The following is a 21779-nucleotide window of genomic DNA, read 5'->3' as shown; positions in this document are numbered from 1 at the left end:
CACTCAGCTGATAACGCACGTGTGTTGCTTTCTGTGACGTCACACAGTTGCCTCACGTCATAGAAACAAAATATTCTTGGACATAATGATTATTATTTAATGCAAAACAACATCCTATTAAATTATTATTTAATTTTGGTGGTTTGTTGTAAAAAAATTTTTGATCCGAAAATGTTGATCCACCCCTTGAGGTCGATGAAACCTAATTTCGTGCGTGGTTTTTGTCAAATTTGACCAATAATTTAATTGTTCCTTGTTGCGTTGACAATCAAAAACAAGTCTATTGTCATTTCTTGATTAATGGCTAAGGAAAAGCAATTAGCTGTTCTGCTGATGAGCTAACACGTTTTTCATGGCAAGTATTGAATTTTGTATAGACTTGTTTCTTTTTTAATCACCTAAACCTTTGAAGCGTAACGATACTCAATGAAGCGTTGCTTTTTCGCGCGCGGGTTCTTGAAATGCAAACTAAGGTCCTGGTAACAATTTAATTAGTTTGATATTTAATATGGCAAGCGGCGTACAATGTCAAATTCCTTCGGCCAGTGTAGCCGATGACATTGATGATCTGTTTGACCAAGACGGAAATGGAGAACTCGTGGATCTTGAAAACAAAGAAAATTGCGGTAATAACAGAAACTGTAAGCCTATGCTATCCTATTGTAACAGAACATTTTTTGTTATTATTCTGTTTGGTCCGTCCTGCAAATTTAAATTTGTTATTTGACATGGAAGAAAATGACCAATAATGTTAATATGTCAAGTAATCAACATGTTATGTAGAACCTGAAGATGATTTGGATGAGTTGGCTGCATTATTTGAAGAAGAAGAAAGAACAGCAGCAGAATCTGAAAATAATGCAGACAGCAAAGACGTTTCTCAAATGGAAGGTATATTAGAGAAAGAAAACAAGTTTGTTGAATAAATCTTTGTTTTAGATACATTCTTTAGATTTAATTTAGATGTGTTCCACATTTATGCAAACAGTTTTATTTCAGATGAATATGCTAAACTGCAGGCACAAATGGAGGCTCTGAAAGAAAAGATTCAAAAAAAGAAACCCAGCGGTTCTTCTCCACCAAGTTCATCTTCAACTGATTCAAAATCAGAAGGAAAACGAACTTTCCTCGATGCCTTCAGCTCTGCCCTGTCTCAAACTACCCCAGAACAACCAAATAGTTCTGTGGACAAAGTAAAGACCAAGCTCAATGTATCAGAACGCTTGCCACCACAACCAGAGCCAGATTCATGCTCAAATCCTCCACAAAAGAAGCGAAGGACGTCCTTCTATCCACAAGTGAAAGCAACTAATTCTGTCGAGGGCAAATCAAGTGCAGGATTTCATAACACAAAACCAACACCAAAATCAGGAGGTCGCATCAATCAATCAAGGGCATTATCCCACAAACCTAACGTGGAAAAAATTGAACTTGAGCAATATTCAAGACTAAGACTAAAGTAAGTGGACATAAAATTAGTTTATTCACAGAAAACTTATTGAAGTTTTACTCACCAGCTTCCTTGCCTTTTCTGTTTTGGATTAATGCCAATGTTTTATCCAGACATAGGTATGTTTCATCAAGTGAAATGCAACAAAGAATGCAATCGAAAACCTACCTTAAATTGGGACTGATAAGACCAACCTTGAAGTTAGCAGAGGAAACTGATTGGGTAACAGTTGCCGTGGTTGCCAAGCAACTCGATCCACAAACTGCCAAGAATGTAAGTTCGCTAACAGAAAAAGCTTTAAATGTATCACATGAAAATGTCTGCGCTGTTTGGCACAGCATTTTTGACAGATGGCTTTGTTTTTTCTGCATGACTTGTAATGAAACAAAGTAAACATATCAAAATTGTGTATGAATTGATTATATATAAGTAATAAACTGCTAAACTAAATTTTAGGGCAAACCTTTCAGCATCTGGCATCTGACAGATCTTGATGATTGCACAAAACATGTTGCCTTCTTCTTGTTCGGAAGAGTTCATGAAGAACTTTGGAGAAAGATTACAGTTGGGACAGTTGTAGGGTTGCTCAACCCTTCAATAATGCCACCGAAAAGGGATGACTCAGCAGGAAAAAAGTAAAAGTGCAGAGTGCTCATTACTCATTCGTGCTATAAATACTAGTTTTGAACAATGTGTATACTTACAACTGACAGGAAAGTCCCAGAAGGGCCCTTTGCACAAATATATTGATGTAGAGAAATTTTTAATACAGCTTCACACCATTTTGCCCGGTTTTGTGCAATTTTTAAACATAGTTTGAAAACAATTCCCAAACATTAAAGTGCAAAAAACTTGTAGTTTGTTACATAATATATAGCAGCATATTAGCTTTGGCTTTCTTGTTTAAATTCCCAAACAAATTTCATTCCTTGCAGTGTAAGTAACAAACAATATCTATAAAACCACAACATTTTGTTGTAGTTATGACAACACACCAGCATTAACTGTGGATGTTGTTGAGCGAGTCATGAAAATTGGAGTTTCTGCTGATCTTGGTTGGTGTACTGCAACTAGATACAGAAACAAACAACCAGCTGGGAAGTGCCTTGCTTTTATTAACAAGTATGTGTAATAATATGTTGTTGTTGTTGGTAGTTGTTGCACTCGTGCCATCATGACATAGGGCTATGTTAGCATGGCAACCAAGGTAAATTAAAGCCACTTGAGTTTGAAAATGTTTTGCATTGGCCTGTTTTCCTAAGGTGATATAATTCATTTGGAGCCTTTTTTGTCCTGTCTTTCATAGGAGCCTTTTTTAATTAAGTTCGTGTTGAGTTACTTGCACTTCACATATATGTGACCCCTATTTTAGACAGTTTGGTGAAAGTTGTGTGTTTCACATGCAATCAAAGTACAAGAAGATAAGTTCGAAGCGAGGTGAACTGCAAGGTTCCGCTGCAGCCCCAGTAGCCGACAGATACAAAAAGACACTCTGGAAGAAAGTGAAGGGGGATCAATTCTTTTATGGTGGGCAAACATTCAGTGCTGCTCCACCTTCAAGCAACCCAAACATACAGAGGTGAAAATTTGTGATGAATTTGAAATAATAAAACTTTGGCATTGCATAAACACAGGAATAACAAGATACCAGATGTTCAACTATAAAAAAACAGCAAAATAAATACATTCAGTATATTTGGTATAATTTCAAACTTGTGTGTTTTTGTAGAAAAGAATCCAAGATGAAATTAACCAACATTTTTGGAAATGTTAGGCAGGGATTGACACCGGAACAGGTTTGTAAAAAAATTGTTTTTTAACAATGACGTTAATGGTGTAATGGCTGTCACTTTTTTATTTTTGCATGATTTTCTAATTCTTGTGATTTGCAGAAGGAGAAATTGAACAAGTCAAAAGTGATGCAAGCTGTGGGTGGAATCAAACCTGAGCAATCGGTCACAGGATGTTCTGATTCCTTGTAAGGTTTTTTTGAACCTTTAGATGAAATACAGCAGATTTACCGTGAATACTGTGAAAGTTAGGCAGTGTTCTCTGGTATCTAGTTTCCCATTTCTTGCCAACATTTTCCTAAAAAATTCACACCCGATTTTTTCCATCTTTAAATTGGACATTGATTTTACGAACATTAAGGCCTTGCATGTTTAGTATGAGAAAATTTAAGAAACATTTATGAACCACCAGTAATAGCTGCTTTTTAGTTGAACAAGCCTAACACAAGCATAGAGAGGTCAAATTATTGATTGTCTTTAGTGCTGAGATGTTGTCCTCCGGAGATATGGTGGCGGGATCCCGTCAGTTCCTCAACCACCTCCAGAAGAAGGAGAAAGAAAAAATATTGGAACAAGAGAAGAAGACTCCTTTATCTCCTGTTGCCGTCCTCCAGGAGAGGAAAAAGCTGATGCAGGAGAAGTTGAAGAATTCAAGCAAAGTAAGAATAATTCCTGGCTCCTACTTGATTCCTGCTTAATTTTTATTGGGAGACATTACCAACGTTGACAAAGTGTATGCTGTATTAGTCATAATCCTATGAGTAAACACAATGGCCCATAGTTGTTTTTTAAAAGTTTTTGGCAAAAGCTTGCCGGCATCAGTTTTAAACGTCTCAAATAAATAAAACATGTCAATGTTTTTAGCACTGTGGGCCAGTCCCAGTGTGTTCATTCTCAAAAAAATTCTATGTTGGTCGCTGCAAAATTTTCCAACATGCACTTAATACGCATGATTGACCACTCCTGTGAAAACACTTCAATAAATGAAAGTTAGTGGCAGTAGTTAGCAGAAATAAATCATTTAGGATAAACTTATTGATGGCAAGGATTTCCAATATTTTTTGCAGGGAAATTCTCCAAACCCCCAATCAGTTTGTTTCATTTCACCCGACACAATTAAGAAATGCACAGAGAATTTGTTCAACCAACGAAAGAAGCAGAATGTTAACAAAACGTCAAGGTCAGTCACCAAATGTTCCCGACAATAATTCTGCAATTATGTTTTCATTTATTTAATAAATAAAACTCTGGTATAGTAGTAATAATCTGCTACTCTTGGCATCAACACCTCATGGTTTTGACTTAAAAGGTCAAAACAGTGGCCATCTGTATGCAGCTCACTTAAAACATATTATTGACTCCATTACTTACCTATGTTTTTTAGTCTTCTGAACAAAAGCCCAATGCTTTCTAAAGCATTATCACAATCCCCTGCACCCCAACTATCATCTAACGACAGCAAGAATGAGGGAGTCGACTTGTTTAGTAGTTGGATTTCCAGCAAAAAAGTTGTGAAAACAAACTCAACGCTAACACTGGCAGAACTAAGAAAGGTTGTCCTGCAGATTTGTATCGATGTAGACAACTAATTAAGAATAAAATGATCGTTTAAATTTTTAATTACTGCGGACTTTTTGCTATTGTTTAATTTCCAAAGTATTTTTTTATTGATTTGTTTATTATCCTTTTGGCAAAGTTGGTGGGTGGTAATAAATACTAACATTTTCTGTATCTTCATGTACAGAAGAAGGCAATGGCCAAGTTACGATCAGACTCTGGAGGGGTTGAAATTAAAAAGTCGAACCCTAATCGTTCGATGATCGGGAGAGTCAAAGACATAAAATCATCGGAGAAACTGAAGGAAAAAGTAAAAAAGAAAGTTGAATTAAACCGACAGGACCTGGAAGAGCATGAGAATGATGAAGAAAAAGAAGAAACAACCAATGGTTAGTCTAGGATCAGATCTATGGTGTTAAGCCCACTAAAATATTGAAATATAAAAGCAACTTTTGTGCCACCAAAACAAAGATTAACATTTATTCTGTTGAAAAATTCAGCAACATACTAATCCTGTTAGTGTGGTATATTGGACATAAGTAACATGTTGTCGACACTGTCAGACATTATCCTCAGTCAGTTCAAAGCTCACCTAGTTGTCCTGGCAGTGTGGTGACAAGCCGGTAACACACTTGACCGTAAACACGCGTGATTGAAACGCTTTATATCGCGTGGATGCGTGTACGTTCGCAACTGACACAATGCTATCAATTAACTGTGTTGATGAGTATTATGCCCGGAAACATCGGCAACTAAATGCATGCAGTAAAACCTATTGTATCGCAGTGTTGGGTGGAAGTCAGATGTCAGAAGAGGAATTTAAGAGAATATTAAATGCAACCTCGTCGCATTCGTATGAACTCGACATAGTAAGTAAATAGTATGCATGTGTGTGTGTGTATTAAAGAGTGGACTTACGCCACATTGCCATGCTGACACGTTTTACTGTGAAAGGCGTGGAACTCTATTGAAAGATGTTTATTGATTTTAACGGTATAAACTGGACTTTGTTATACTGGACTCTATAGTATTTGGTACAAACGGCTTGTGGGCTTGTATTCAATTCGCAACATATCTATTTTTATATACGTATCGGTGCACCTTACTTTCGTATCAAAATCGGTCGTAACATTTTGCCATGGAAGGGGTTAGTCCTGTTACAAAGTATATGTATTACGTTAAACTAGAGGTAGAGTATCACTGTACGACCATTGGTTTGTTCCGTTCAGGCCGAGATGAAAAGACAGGAAGAATATTTCAATCCACTCATACAGAAGGAAATGATGGAAGAGAAAATGGCGGACACGTACGAGATGCCTGCGAAGGTTAGGGTTTATTAAAGGTGTAACCGGAATTTGCGACTACGTGTTTGGTTACCTGTGTCGTTATCAGCCAACACAGGGGCCTTACGCGCATCTATGACATATTTGTCATGTGATCTGGTCGCTTAACGAGTTGGTATTTTTTTCAAATCAGAACGGTTTGCTTGTCATTTATTTCCCAGAAGCACCAACTGTTATTTGTCACAAATTAGTTTATTCCTTTGTGAATATAATCACATACAATTTCGAAAAAGTTTTAATTTTTTTTTCGCGTCCTAACCTTTATGACGTAACACTATAGGTGGTGACGTGTCAGCAGTGTTGTTATACGTTCTGGGCTCCTCACGAGCGTTGCAAGCAGTTACATCACTCCATGCAGTGGAAGAACGTGAAGAAGAGGTTTTTCGAATGCACCAACTGTAAACAGAGGACGGTGACGTGGGACCCGTACCCTGCAAAGGCTTGCAGGTGAATTGTTGTGACGTTACAAAGCTCGCCTGTTCTACTGTTCGGTCATAAGCGCACTGAAAGCTTTCTCATGTTGCACTTAACCAAATTAAGTAACCATAACGGCACGCACACCACACATGTTCATTGCCATACACGAAGATCTTTTGATCAAAGCAAACAAAATTTCTTGTATTTACAACTTATGACGTCGGCCAAGTCAGCTTGATGTAATTGTGGGGGGAGCCCAGCCACACATATTTATTACAATGATAATGGCATGAGTTGTTGTCGGAACGTCTTTAAATAAATAAATCATTTCTATGTTTGGTGTTGTACAGACTTTTGTTCTTAACATTATGAGTAAATTGTTTAACAGCGTTCCAGTAATCATACAAAGATTACGTGGTTGTCGCGATTCTCGTGTGAAGTCAATCGTGACAAAGCGTGTCAGAAAAAGGGTTGGATTTTCATTTTCGCGTTTTCTCACGCAGGGAATGTGGAAGTGCCAGGAAATGGAAGCGGACATGTATGCTGAAGAGCAGAGACCTCAAACTCGATAGCGAAGTGCTGCTCATCCGTGGAATCGAACACTCCCAGTTTTTAAACGCTTTGAGATGATGACGTTTCAACTTGTTGTGTTTTCCTTGGTGACGTAGTTAATATCGTGTTGCTTCCGGTGAAAGGAATATTGTACTTTTTGAAATCATAAATTCCACAGTGTACGTATGTGATTTTCACCAACACAGGTTTAGTTTGTCTTCGGCTTCACACAGGTAAAATCCATTCTTTTGGATAATCAGCGGCGAACATTTGTGACTGACTTGTTAGTGAGTAAAAAAAATTAAAAAATATCCCACTGGAACGGTTGAATTAACACGAAAATAAACCATTGTGTTTTCGCCAACCGCAGGCAAGGTCTCCCGAACAAGTTAAACTATTGGGGACACAACAGTCGTTTTATTATTATATTGCTAGCTGGAGTCAGCCGGTGGAAAACTATCACTGAGTTTTGTTGTTTGTTTGTAAATCAGGTATGTGGGTAACGGCAAAGTGGGGTTTGTCACAGGATTGTGCTCATTGTAGCAACTTCCTTGTCTTAAAAATATTAAAATTGAATTTCATTGATGATTTGCATGCTTTACACAGGATAGTAACCACCAGCCCAATACGCACACCCTCATCCAGCATACAATTTCTTGATCCGTCTCTAGACATCGGAGAGTAAACTGTGTGTTAAGTATTATCCTTTTCTGATGCACGCAAGCCTGTCGCGCATCCTTTCAAACTCTGCCACCATATTACTACGTCACCTGGGCATAAAGATTGATCACAGTTTCGCAGTAACTTCACGCTAATAAAGATTGCAGCCAAAAGTTCCGGGTTGATCCATCTTGTCACGTGGACTGTGACGTACAGTAGCTTTCTGATGAAACAACTTCCGCGTCGGGCTTGGGAAAAACTTTATTTCACCACGGCAAGAGAAGGAAAATTCAAACCCTGGCTGTAGCGGTGATAGTTTCTTAATTTCAATGCACCTCAAGCAAATAAAAGACGGAGACTCAGTAACAAATTAGCACAAAATATTATAAATAATCCTGAGTCGTCTGTTTAACACTGTTTTGATATATAAAGCAATGTAAAAGTGTCCAGATCCGCCAATTGTACAAAAAGATTAAAGTTCCATTAATTCACTCATGTACAATCGGATGTCTTCGTTTCCTTACTCTGACGAAAGCGCATGCTGTCGTCAATTGGTTTCAAAATGCATATATTTTTTAATTGTATTGTTTAAATAATCTCAAAAGCAATAACGTCACCAGTTATGACGACACGAAATCACAAACGTATGCCGTTACATTACCAAGGAAAAACAACTCGTCGTGTCTCCGCACAGTCACATTGCAACAGATACTTACGATCAATGTTAACACAAAAACATATCTCTCATAATACATATTAATTTGATGGTATCCCAGAAAGAGCTTAAACAGTCTGAAAAAATCTAAAGCGTTTGTGTATTTGGAATAAGGTTCAGATTTTCTTTTCTATTCGCCCTAAAGTCATCGCTTCCTTGATCACAGCGGAGTAGAAACTTAGTTGAAGCGAGGGTTGCTCAGTTTCCTTCTATTGTTAACTTTTCACACCACTTTCACAGTCTATTGTTTCACCCTAAAAATAGGACGTATCGTGTGTTTATACTTATTGTCTGTATCACATCACAAAGGAACTTTCAGGACATGACGTTACGTCTTTCACAGGGCGGGGGGGGGGGGGGGGGGGGGGTTGGGGTTCGGGGGATTGGTCTGAAGAACCCGCATCGCTTTCTATGCGTAATATTGGAAGTTAATGTTGAAATCACAGGTACGGGTCCTGTTACATAGAACACAGGGACAGATACAGTTGAAGCATTGCGACTATTGTGGGTTTGAACGGAGAGTTATAGATGCAATATTATTGTGTTGGTGTGCACGCAGAGTGTGGTAAAATAACTTTTGCACTTGAAAAGCGTGTAGGTTATGACTACGCAGCCTTGCTTCCGGTAACTGAGGCACTAATTTTTCATGTTAATCAATATTCGTGTCTGATAAAAAGAGATTATAAATGGGGATTCCCACTAGGTGTTACTGCCTGACTTTATTATATGTCTGTTAATTCCAAATGAATTGAATTTCAAAGTAGATTCATGAAGGGCTTTCCCCTGCGTAGCATCGAAACTCCCACGAATAACCCGTTAACACTTTCATACGTATTTATTGATGAATGTAATGCTGCCGCTTGGACAAACTTACGGCTATATGCAAGTGGGTGGCCCTTGCATCATTACCCCTGCTGTGGTGAAGCAAACGTTGTTTGTAGCTGGAAGTACAAAGTTGTTGAGTGCATTTAGTGATGCAAACAGTGGTGAGCGACTGCGACCGGTCGCCTACAGACTTTGTTACTATAATTTGCCAGTTCTGATTAATTTGAAAACAGAACTCGCATATTTGAAATTAAAGGAAAGTTTGGTTTGTGGGAAAAGTGCAAAAGTGATTTTAAAGATTTTGATTCCTGCAGATCGCTTGATATTATTTGTCCACATCCAATATCTATATAAGATAAGGAAAGACGTTAAGAGTTAATCACTATTTTGCAAATGGTATTCATAAAAGTTTTGTTTTTCTCTTTAATCTATGTGAAAATAATTTAAATAATGAAAATAAAATAATATTTGTGAGTAGAAAAGTGAGTGTCGTCGTCTTAGACATAAACAAGATGAAATTACTGATCGTAATGTTTGGATTCTTTCTTCCTGTTGTTATTTCACAAACTTGGTACAAGTTGGATGACGACAGGGAATATTTGATCGGACCCAAAGTTAATTTATACACAGAAGCGGAAACAGAATGCAGGGCACACAATGCAAATCTCGCCAATGTTAAAACAACAGAGATATTTAATTTCCTGGTGGAAAAGATTGGAACAGTTGCAGGTAAATTATCTCCAATAATTCTATTTATTTTTTTAGAATGGTGGAGTTCCTTTTGAATCGAATTTTCCAAACGTAGAAACAATAAAAAAAAATTCATACAACGCTTTTTTCAGTCAAGACAATCAAAATAAAGTGAAATGCTGGGTCTTTGTGAGAACAAAATATGACGGTACGAGATCACATGAAATTATCTGCCATGATTATAACACAAAAAAGCTGCGTGCATATGTAGTTGCCTTTACAGATTTGTCTGCAATGCGTGCTTGTTGTCTACAAGTTTGTTTCAATTATGCTCGATGTTTTGTGCAAATGGAAGAATTCCATTCGTGGCATTCTGGCGTTACATGTTATGTTATTTGGTTCATGGATTCAACATTCATCCGTTGTTTTTAGGTTTATCGAGAGTTTCATGCATGTCAGGCAGCGCAGGCCTTACTTGCTGATTACAGCTATAAGTTAATTATAGTTCGCCAGAAACATAAAATTAGGTTTCACCACCGAGAAAACACGATCAACAACTGGATTGTTCTTTCTTTCGATGAAAAAATAACAAAACAAACAACTTTGCGTTGTATAACAAAAACAAACAAATGTATTTTTCTGACGTTTTATGTCAGAACCACTCGGCTACCTCATCAACAGGAGTGTCGAAAAAATATCTTTTCTTCATAAAACTGTTTGGTTTTCGTTATTGTAGCACGCCCGTACTCGTTCTACATCGGAGCAACACGAGATTCGCGAACAAACAACTTAACATGGACGGATGGATCGAGTGTTATCAGTGGACAGTGGTTTGAAAACGAACCAAACAACGCAGATAAAAAAGAGTATTGTGTGATAATGGGAAGGATTAAATCACTTGACCTAAAACCATACAGATGGAGAGATGTTCATTGCTCGCGTACATCGAGATATATTTGTGAAAGAAAACCCCCAGGTAAGATCGCTGCTAAAAAATCCAAGTTTCTTGCTGTGAAACCGTGTTGTTGTAAGAAAAAACCCTTACAAAGTGGAAGGACCTAATTAAGCTGCTGAATGTAAATAGGTGTTTGTAAAGTCAACAAAAAAGGTTTAACCGTGTTCCTTAAATTTAGCCTCGAACCAGGCGTATGAATAAACTCGATGATAATTTTCTTAAGAAAGTTCGGCTTTGAAAATATGGTAATAAGTTGTGTTTTAAACAGCTAAGGCGTCTATGGCAACCACAACCACCACTTCTGCCTTCCCCAATACAACAACAACAACCACTAGTACAACAATACCATCCACAACAACAACCACCACTAGTACAACAATACCACCCACAACAACAACCACCACTAGTAGAACAACAGCCCCAACTACAACAACAACATCAACAACCACCAAAAGAACAACACCCACAACTACAACAACAGCTACAACCACCACAATACCCCCAACTACAGCAACAACCACCACCAGAAGAGCAAAATCATCCGCAACCACCACCAGTACAGAAATACCATCGATCATCACCACCAAACGTAGCGTAACTATGACAACAAGTGAAGTCCTACCATCAGATAGCGAAACATCATTCCTCCCTAATGGTACGATTCAATAACCTACCCAGGTTAAAGCTAAAAGAGATTTTTTTAAGTTTAAAGTTTGTAATCGTTTTTGTTTGTTAGATTAAAGTTCGTAGCATAATCAGAGGCCTTTTCATTTTCCTGAGTTGTGCATCCGTTTGACGACGACCCATTTTTTGTTATTTTATCCCTTATGCCTTGAAAAAATAAACATATTTGGATAACATGTAATCACCTGGTTAACGACATTGTGAACTGAAATTTGATTGCAGACACTTCATCTAATCAATTGCCACCAAGCTCTACACCAAACAACAACTTCATAATTTTTGCTTCGGCTGGTGTTGGGGGTTTTCTCTGTCTCGCCGTTGTTTGTGTGATATTTTACAAAAGAAAAAGGTAAAGGCATTTATCCCACACCTTGTCAAGTGCGTGTTGATATGTTTTGAATTATAATACATGTTTATCCATAAATCTATATAATCTTATCTAGAAAACTATTTGTTGAAAACACAACGTAGTTTAACATACCTCGGAGTGCCACCTTATTTGGTTTAGTGTCCACGATTATGTTTCCTCTAAATACGTTGTGACAACCACAGGTGTGCGCTGATTGCTTAAAATCTAATACATACATGTCTATAGACTTTTTGTTTCATTCGGATATTAATGAAATTGGTAAAAGTTCATCTTACTCTCCCCAATGCAGGGTTAAAGTATTAAGTTGGCCGAACTTTAACAAAGTTTTTGCTTGATTTAGAGCTGAGGACAAACTCGTATCGACGAATGTTCAAACGGAAAACGTCCACGGTGAGAAATATGTTTCGTTTTCCCCCTTAATATTGTTGCGTGCGGATGTGTTTTAGTCATTTGGCCTGATTACCAGTGGAACCCCCTATTGTCCAATAACGCGGTTTAGTAATTCTAACCATATTGCGCCTATAGAATTTGTTCGTCGCCTGTACTATTTGATAAATGCTGATTTTTAAAAACAGAAAGATTTTTTTGCCAGGACAACACTGGAAACACTAATGTTTCACATAATGTTTGTGTGCCTGTGCCACAGGTCTAGAATCTCAACCAGGAAATCGTGACAACTCTGAAGAATTCCCAGTTGTTGAAGAAAGTTCTTCGGGACAACAAGTTGACAGGATTCAAGAACTTTCATTTGATTCTGCGTTGAGTGCAACATACGCTACTGCACAGGATGAAAACATTAATCAACCGCAAGTGTCGCGGATTGAAGAGCAAACATACGCCACAGCACTGGATGTAGAACTTGTGGATAATTACGACCAACTTCAACTGGAGTCTGAGACTTACAACACACTTCATCAAGACGTGGAGCAACAGGCAACGTACGACCACCTTCAACACCCCGTACCAGACACACAAACATACAACACATTGCAACTGACCGATAATGACACAGATACTTACGATCAACTGCAGCATCAGGCGACAGCAGAAGAAGTTTACAGTGGTTTACAGAGTGACGATAGTTGTGATAGATTACACAAAGTTCAGAGCGTCCAAGTCAATGTCCATCGAAACCATGACGTCACAGGCGAAACTTACGCCGTTGTCAACAAAGGAATAAAGTAACACCATCGCTTGTGCTGTGTGGAATTTCAACACTTTAATATGTTTTAAATCAATGCTGTCTTTGTTTTTGTTTTGTTTCAAATGAAAGTTTGCGTACTTTGAATCCCATGTTTTCTTTACAGCCAACAAAGACTCAGTAACGGATTTTCCAACAATTCCTACAAGTAATCCTTGAAGTTGTCTAACTATATATCTACAGGCGAAATATATCTAGACAACTTCAAACAAGCGACTAATGATTACTTCCAGGAAATGTTTTGTTTCGGTTCTAATTCTGATTTTTGTTGTGAATCGAGCGACATGTTCCATGTATCTTCTTTCCCGTTTCACGAAATCCATTATGGCAGCGTTGTCATCTACTTGCGACAATAATTGTGAGACTTACAATTGTGCCAAGCATGTTTTTACTCAAGAGATATTATTGTATATTCAGCATACATCATCTTTAATTATTTGTCTTGATTGTATATATGTGTCGTAGACGTGTACATTGTATTGCCAAGGTATACAACGTCTTTATTTCCATACGAGGCACTCACACTTACAATTGGACGTTGTATAATATATGCAGATACATGAGATCGCTATTTCCTGCTGTGGACTGGGGAATAGGAAAATGTAACTTTGAGTCGATAACATCTGGTTTGTGTCGAGTAACAGAGCCAATAAAAGAGCTGCATACAATGCAGATTGTTATGACCTGTAGGTCCCATCAGTGCAGTTTGCGTTAACTAAGTATTTTCATTGGTTCTTTTACACGGTAGAGCTTATATAAAGCAAAACCGCCGACGGTACTTGTTCAAATTGTTGCTTGGAGTAGACAATTCTCCATCTAGCGTTTCGCATGTATCGGTGACTGCAAAGTAGCCACAAAGTGGAAGTCATGATGCCCATGCTGCTTAGCTGCCAAGACCATTGTTAGTCGAGGGAAGTCGAACTGGTGAGGTCCAATAGCTCGAAACAGTGTGCACTGTATGTAGAACATCTCGCGATGCTTTTCCTGCGAGCAGTGTTGTAAGGGGGGTCAATTTCATTTTGGCAACTTGTCTTCAGCCCCTTTGGACAGCAGGCGGAAACGTCCGTAGACAAGTAAAAAACTCTTTTTTCGCGCATCCTTTCAAACTCTGCCACCATATTACTACGTCACCTGGGGACAAAGATCGATCACAGTTTCGCAGTAACTTCACGCTAAGAAAGATTGCAGCCAAAAGTTCCGGGTTAATCCATCTTGTCACGTGGACTGTGACGTACAGTTGCTTTGTGATGAAACAACTTCCGCGTCGGGCTTGGGAAATTTTTAACTTTTTTTCACCACTGCAAGAGAAGGAAAATTCAAACCCTGGCTGTAGCGGTGTTAGTTTCTTCCACCTAATTTCAATGCTCCTCAAGCATATGTAAAATTGTTCAGATCTTGCAATTGTACAGGAAGATTATAAAATTCACTCATGTCCAATCGTATGTCTTCGTTTCCTTAATCTGACGAAAGCGCGTGCTGTCGTCAACTGGTTTTAAAACATATATTTTGTTTTCAATTAAAAAAACATCTCAGAAGCAATGACGTCATCAATTATGACAACACGAAATCACGAACGTATGCCCTTGCACAGGAAAAACGACTCGTCTTGTCGCCGCACAGTGAAATTTACGAACTTTAGCCGGGACTTTAGTGTCCACGATTATCTTTCCTCTAAATACGTTGTAACAACCACAGGTGTGCGCTGATGGCTTAAAATCTAAAACATACATGTCTATAGACTTTTTGTTTCATTCGGATATTAATGAAATTGGTAAAAGCTCATCTTACTCTCCCCAATATAGGGTTAAAGTGTTAAGTTGGCCGAACTTTAACAAATTTTTTGTTGATTTAGAGCTGAGGACAAACTCGTATCGACGAATGTTCAAACGGAAAACATCCACGGTGAGAAATATGTTTCGTTTTCCCCCTTAATATTGTTGCGTGCAGATGTGTTTCAGTCATTTGGCCTGATTACCAGTGGAAACCCCCTATTGTCCAATATCGCGGTTTAGTAATTCTTACCATATTGCGCCTATAGAATTTGTTTTGTCGCCTGTAATTGTTGGGAAATGCTGATTTTTTGAAAACAGAAACACTTTTTTGCCAGAACAACACTGGAAACACTAATGTTTCACATAATGTTTGTGTGCCTGTGCCACAGGTCTAGAATCTCAACCAGGAAATCGTGACAACTCTGAAGAATTTCCAGTTGTTGAAGAAAGTTCTTCGGGACAACAAGTTGACAGGATTCAAGAACTTTCATTTGATTCTGCGTTGAGTGCAACATACGCTACTGCACAGGATGAAAACATTAATCAACCGCAAGTGTCGCGGATTGAAGAGCAAACATACGCCACAGCACTGGATGTAGAACCTGTGGATAATTACGACCAACTTCAACTGGAGTCTGAGACTTACAACACACTTCATCAAGACGTGAAGCAACATACAACGTACGACCACCTCCAACACCCCGTACCAGACACACAAACATACAACACATTACAACTGGCCGATAATGACACAGATACTTACGACCAACTGCATCAACATGCAACAACAGTAGAAGCTTACAGTGGTTTACAGACTGACGATAGTTGTGATAGATTGCATAAAGTTCAAAGCGTCCAAGTCAATGTTCATCGAAACCATGACGTCACAGGCGAAACTTACGCCATTGTCAACAAAGGAATAAAGTAACACCATCGCTTGTTGTGTGTGGAATTTCAACACTTCTACATGTTTTAAATCAAAGCTGTCTTTGTTTTTGTTTTGTTTCAAATGAAAGTTTGTGTACTTTGAATCCCATGTTTTCTTTACAGCCAATAAAGATTTAGTAACAGTTTTTCTAACAATTCTCACAAGTAATCTTTGAAGTTGTCTAGATATATCTGCAAGCGAAATATATATATATATCTATAGACAACTTCAAACAAGCGACGTAAAATTACTCCCAGGAAATGTTTTGTTTCGGTTCTAATTCTTATTTTTGTTGTGAATCGAGTGCCATGTTCCATGTGTCTTCTTTCACGTTTCACGAAATCCATTATGGCAGCGTTGTCATCTACTTGCGACAATAATTGTGAGACATATGATTGTGCCAAGCATGTTTTTACTCAAGAAACAGTATTGTATATTTAACATACATCATCTTTAATTATTTGTCTTGTTTGGACAAAACCCCAAACCCGGACTGTATATATGTGTCGTAGACGTGTACATTGTATTGCCAGGGTATACAACGTCTTTATTTCCATACGAGACACTCAAACTTACAATTGGACATTGTATAATATGTGCAGATACATGAGATCGCTATTTCCTGCTGTGGACTGGGGAATAGAAAAATGTAACTTTGAGTCGATAACATCTTGTTTGTGTCGAGTAACAGAGCCAATAAAAGATCTGCATACAATGCAGATTGTTATGACCTGTAGGTCCCATCAGTGCAGTTTGCGTTAACTAAGTATTTTCATTGGTTCTTTTACACGGTAGAGCTTATATAAAGCAAAACCGCCGGACGGTACTTGTTCAAATTGTTGCTTGGAGCAGTGAATTCTCCATCTAGCGTTTCGCAAGTATCGGTGACTGCAAAGTATAGCCAGAAAGTGGAAGTCATGCCCATGCTGCTTAGCTGGTAGGACCGTTGTTAGTCAAGGGAAGTCGAACTGATGCATGAGATCTAATAGCTCGAAACAGTGTACACTGTATGTAGAACATCTCGCGATGCTTTTCCTGCGAGCAGTTTTGTGGGGGGTCAATTTCATTTTACCAACTTGTTTTCAGCCCCTTTGGTCAGCAGCGGAAACGTCCGTAGACAAGTGTAAAACTATTTTTTCCCGCATCCTTTCAAACTCTGCCACCATATTACTACGTCACCTGGAGGTAGAGATTGATCACAGTTTCGCAGTAACTTCACGCTAATAAATATTGCAGCCAAAAGTTCCGGGTTAATCCATCTTGTCACGTGGACTGTGACGTACAGTAGCTTTGTGATGAAACAACTTCCGCGTCGGGCTTGGGAAATTTTTAACTTTTTTTCACCACTGCAAGAGAAGGAAAATTCAAACCCTGGCTGTAGCGGTGTTAGTTTCTTCCACCTAATTTCAATGCACCTCAAGCATATGTAAAATTGGTCAAATCTTGCAATTGTACAGGAAGATTATAAGTTCCATTAATTCACTCATGTCCAATCGAATGTCTTCGTTTCCTTAATCTGACGAATACGCGTGCTGTCGTCAATTGGTTTCAAAACATATATTTTGTTTTCAATGAAAAAACACCTCAGAAGCAATGACGTCATCAATTATGACAACACGAAATCACGAACGTATGCCCTTGCACAGGAAAAACGATTCGTCTTGTCGCCGCACAGTGAAATTTACGAACTTTAGCCGGGACAAAATTGTCGAATTCCCCGCAATTCCCTGTTGGGTGTTGAAACATACACCGCACAGCAGGAGTCGAAACCAGAAGACCATTTGTATGCGTTGGCACACGATTTCGCCAATATTGACGGTTTGCAAGGATCAAGGATCGAAAGAGCAAACATACGCCACAGCAGTGGAGTGGTTTACAACACACTTCATCAAGACGTGGAGCAACAGGCAACGTACGACCACCTCCAACACCCCGTACCAGACACACAAACATACAACACATTGCAGCTATAACAGTGGTTCTTAACCTTTTTCTATCACGCCCCCTTTTAGTAACGGTCTTGTGCCTTACGCCCCCCTAAACTGTAAATAGGTTTTATAAAAACATAATATCTATCAATTTAAGCTTGTTTATTTTATCTAAAATTACGGGACCAATAAACGGTTTGTGACGAAACACATGAATCATCACAAAAGGTATTTTGTGACGCAATGGTTTCTTTGTGAATGGTTTCTTTTTTGTAACAGTAATTAAACTACAAAGGCGGATTTTTCATTTAAAGTACAAGATTTTTGTTCCGAAACTGTAAGAAAAATATGTCAGACAGCATAGGACATTAAAGTCACTACAAAAAATGAAGTTTTGGAATAGAGCTTGCGCCCCCCATGAGAATTGGTTGACGCCTCCCCGGTTAAGAACCACTGAGCTAGACAATAATGGCACAGATACTTACGACCAATGTTAGCACAAAAATATATCTCCCATAATACATATTATTGTGATGGTTTCCGAGAAAGAGCTTAAACAGTCTAAAAAAAAATCCAAAGCGTTTGTGTATTTGGAATAAGGTTCAGATTTTCTTTTTTATTTGCACCAAAGTCATCACTTCCTTGATCACAGCGGAGTAGAAACTTAGTTGAAGCGAGGGTTGCTCAGTTTCCTTCTATTGTTAACTTTTCACACCACTTTCGCAGTCGATTGTTTCACCATAAAAACACGACGTATCGTGTGTTTATACTTATTGTCTGTATCACATCACAAAGAAACTTACAGGACATGACGTTACGTCTTTCACAGGGCCAGGGGGGATTGGTCTGAAGAATCCGCATCGTTTTCTATGCCTAGTATTGGAAGTTAGTGTTGAAATCACAGGTATGGGTTCTGTTACATAGAACACAGGGACAGATACAGTTGAAGCATTGCGACTATTGTGGGTTTGAACGGAGAGTTATACATGCAATATTATTGTGTTGGTGTGCACGCAGAGTGTTGTAAAATGACTTTTGCACTTGGAAAGCGTGTAGGTTATGACTACGCAGCCTTGCTTCCGGTAACTGAGGCATTAATTTTTCGTATTAATCAATATTCGTGTTCAATAAAAAGAGAATATAAATGGAGATTCCCATTAGGTGTTACCGCCTGACTTTATTATATGTCTGTTAATTCCAAATGAATTGAATTTTAAAGTAGATTCATGAAGGGCTTTCCCCTGCGTGGCATCGAAACACTCACGAATAAGTGGTAGTGATACTTCCCCTGCGTTAAAACTGTTCATATCTATTGATGATTGCAATGCTGCCGCTTTGACAAACAGACTTACGGATATATGCATGTGGGTGGCCCTGCATCTTTACCACTGCTGTGTTGAAGCAAACGTTGTTTGTGGCTGGAAGCACAAAGTTGTTGAGTGCATTTAGTGATGCAAACAGTGGTAAGCGACTACAAGCGGTCGGCCAGAGACTTTGTTACTATAGTTTACCAGTTCTGATTAATTTGAAACCAAAACTCGCATAATTGGAATTAAAGAATAGTTTGGTTTGTGGGAGAAATGTAAAAGTAATTTTAAAGATTTTGATTCCTGCAGATCGCTCGATATTATTTCTCCACATCCAATATCTATATAAGATAAGGAAAGACGTTAAGAGTTAATCACTATTTTGCAAATGGTACTCAAAAAAGTTTTGTTTTTCTCTTTAATCAATATGAGAATAATTTAAATTATGAAAATAAATAAAAAATCAGAAAAATATTTGTGAGTAGAAAAGTGAGTGTTGTCGTCTTAGACATAAACAAGAAGGAATTACTCATCGTAATGTTTGGATTCTTTCTCCCTATTAACACTTCACAAACTTGGTGCAAGTATGACGACTACAGGGAATACGTGGACGTGGAGCAACAGACAACGTACGACCACCTTCAACATCCCGTACCAGACACACAAACATACAACACATTGCAACTGACCGATAATGACACAGATACTTACGACCAACTACAGCATGAGGCAACAACAGTAGAAGCTTACAGTGGTTTACAGAGTGACGAAAGTTGTGATAGGTTGCATAAAGTTCAGAGCGTCCAAGTCAATGTCCATCGAAACCATGACGTCACAGGCGAAACTTACGCCGTTGTCAACAAAGGAGTAAAGTAACACCATCGCTTGTGCTGTGAGGAATTTCAACATTTCTACATGTTTTAAATCAATGCTGTCTTTGTTTTTGTTTTGTTTCAAATGAAAGTTTGTGTACTTTGAATCCCATGTTTTCTTTATAGCCAATAAAGATTTAGTAACAGTTTTCTAACAAATCCCACAAGTAATCTTTGAAGTTGTCTAGATATATACCAGCAGGCGAAATATATCTATAGACAACTTCAAACAAACGACTTAAAATTACTTCCAGGAAATGTTTTGTTTCAGTTCTAATTCTTATTTTTGTTGTGAATCGAGTGCCATGGTCCATGTGTCTTCTTTCACGTTTCACGAAATCCATTATGGCAGCGTTGTCATCTACTTGCGACAATAATTGTGAGACTTATAATTGTGCCAAGCATGTTTTTTACTCAAGATACACTATTTTATATTCAGCATACATCATCTTTAATTATTTGTCTTGTTTGGACAAAACCCCATACCCGGACTGTATATATGTGTCGTAGACGTGTACATTGTATTGCCAGGGTATACAACGTCTTTATTTCCATACGAGGCACTCACACTTACAATTGGACAGTATAATATATGCAGATACATGAGATCGCTTCTTTCCTGCTGTGGACTGGGGAATAGGAAAATGTAACTTTGAGTCGATAACATCTTGTTTGTGTCGAGTAACAGAGCCAATAAAAGAGCTGCATATAATGCACGTTGTTATGACCTGTAGGTCCCATCAGTGTAGTTTGCGTTAACTAAGTATTTTCATTGGTTCTTTTACACGGTAGAGCTTATATAAAGCAAAACCGCCGGGCAGTGCTTGTTCAAATTGTTGCTTGGAGTAGACAATTCTCCATCTAGCGTTTCGCATGTATCGGTGACTGCAAAGTATAGCCAGAAAGTGGAAGTCATGATGCCCATGCTGCTTAACTGCTAGGACCATTGTTAGTCAAGGGAAGTCGAACTGGTGAGATCTAATAGCTCGAAACAGTGTACACTGCATGTAGAACATCTCGCGATGCTTTTCCTGCGAGCAGTTTTGTGGGGGGTCAATTTCATTTTACCAACTTGTTTTCAGCCGCTTTGGACAGCAGGCGGAAACGTCCGTAGACAAGTAAAAAACTATTTTTTCGCGCATCCTTTCAAACTCTGCCACCATATTACTACGTCACCTGGGGACAAAGATCGATCACAGTTTCGCAGTAACTTCACGCTAATAAATATTGCAGCCGAAAGTTCCGGGTTAATCCATCTTGTCACGTGAGCTGTGACGTACAGTAGCTTTGTGATGAAACAACTTCCCCGTTGGGCTTGGGAAATTTCGAGCTTTTCTTCACCACTGCAAGAGAAGGAAAATTCAAACCCTGGCTGTAGCGGTGTTAGTTTCTTCCACCTAATGTCAATGCACCTCAAGAAAATAAAAGTTTGTTTTTCTTTGAATCTCCTGTTGTTGCTATGGTTAACGGAGACCCAGTAACAGATTGGTACAAAATACTACACATAATCCTGAGTCGTCTGTTTAACACTGTTTTGATATGTAAAGCAATGTAAAAGTGTCCAGCTCCACCAATTGTACAGGAAGATTATAAGTTCCATTAATTCACTCATGTGCAATCAAATGTCTTCGTTTCCTTAATCTGACGAATACGCGTGCTGTCGTCAACTGGTTTTGAAACATATATTTTTTTTTCAATTAAAAAAAACACCTCAGAAGCAATGACGTCATCAATTATGACAACACGAAATCACGAACGTATGC

General features: G+C 38.4%; 3 protein-coding genes across 4 annotated transcripts; all 3 read left to right on the top strand.

The window, feature by feature from the left end:
* The first annotated feature begins 469 nt into the window (after window positions 1–469).
* On the top strand, window positions 470–7279 carry LOC145906316 (protein MCM10 homolog). Of its 2 annotated transcripts, XM_082993735.1 has the most exons (17): window positions 470–626; window positions 784–891; window positions 1000–1459; window positions 1564–1723; window positions 1907–2085; window positions 2432–2572; window positions 2823–3029; window positions 3180–3246; window positions 3343–3428; window positions 3722–3899; window positions 4308–4420; window positions 4625–4793; window positions 4985–5186; window positions 5584–5666; window positions 6027–6122; window positions 6421–6587; window positions 7061–7279. In XM_082993735.1, exons 1-17 carry the CDS (start codon window positions 509–511, stop codon window positions 7185–7187), a joined length of 2661 nt encoding a protein of 886 aa, XP_082849861.1. In that variant the 5' UTR covers window positions 470–508; the 3' UTR covers window positions 7188–7279. The 2 variants fall into 2 exon arrangements, with proteins under 2 accessions (XP_082849861.1, XP_082849869.1); XM_082993743.1 differs by lacking the exon at window positions 470–626 and having other exon boundaries at window positions 828–891; window positions 1020–1459.
* A 2560-nt stretch (window positions 7280–9839) lies between these two features.
* LOC145890811 (uncharacterized) lies at window positions 9840–13484 on the top strand. Its single transcript, XM_082981888.1, has 6 exons — window positions 9840–10038; window positions 10736–10975; window positions 11223–11609; window positions 11861–11987; window positions 12349–12398; window positions 12655–13484. The coding sequence occupies exons 1-6, from the start codon at window positions 9840–9842 to the stop codon at window positions 13191–13193; spliced, it is 1542 nt and encodes a 513-aa protein (XP_082838014.1). The 3' UTR covers window positions 13194–13484.
* Window positions 13485–18624: 5140 nt separating this feature from the next.
* On the top strand, window positions 18625–20710 carry LOC145910207 (uncharacterized). Its single transcript, XM_082997254.1, has 2 exons — window positions 18625–18741; window positions 19653–20710. The coding sequence occupies exon 2, from the start codon at window positions 19682–19684 to the stop codon at window positions 20018–20020; it is 339 nt and encodes a 112-aa protein (XP_082853380.1). The 5' UTR covers window positions 18625–18741; window positions 19653–19681; the 3' UTR covers window positions 20021–20710.
* The last annotated feature ends 1069 nt before the right edge of the window (window positions 20711–21779 follow it).

This window comes from Ascidia mentula, chromosome 1 (genome assembly GCF_947561715.1).
Source record: "Ascidia mentula chromosome 1, kaAscMent1.1, whole genome shotgun sequence".
Lineage (NCBI taxonomy): Eukaryota > Metazoa > Chordata > Ascidiacea > Phlebobranchia > Ascidiidae > Ascidia > Ascidia mentula.
This window is presented reverse-complemented; position numbering and strand designations above follow the sequence as displayed.

Excerpts from the sequence above, each read along its gene's own strand:
- LOC145906316 (XM_082993735.1), top strand. The coding sequence starts at position 509 with ATGGCAAGCGGCGTACAATGTCAAATTCCTTCGGCCAGTGTAGCCGAT. Across the intron at positions 892-999 it reads AGACGTTTCTCAAATGGAAG|ATGAATATGCTAAACTGCAG; the intron begins GTATATTAGAGA and ends GTTTTATTTCAG. Across the intron at positions 5,187-5,583 it reads AAAAGAAGAAACAACCAATG|TGTTGGGTGGAAGTCAGATG; the intron begins GTTAGTCTAGGA and ends ATTGTATCGCAG.
- LOC145890811 (XM_082981888.1), top strand. The coding sequence starts at position 9,840 with ATGTTTGGATTCTTTCTTCCTGTTGTTATTTCACAAACTTGGTACAAG. Across the intron at positions 11,988-12,348 it reads ATATTTTACAAAAGAAAAAG|AGCTGAGGACAAACTCGTAT; the intron begins GTAAAGGCATTT and ends TGCTTGATTTAG. Across the intron at positions 12,399-12,654 it reads TCAAACGGAAAACGTCCACG|GTCTAGAATCTCAACCAGGA; the intron begins GTGAGAAATATG and ends CCTGTGCCACAG.
- LOC145910207 (XM_082997254.1), top strand. The coding sequence starts at position 19,682 with ATGTTTGGATTCTTTCTCCCTATTAACACTTCACAAACTTGGTGCAAG.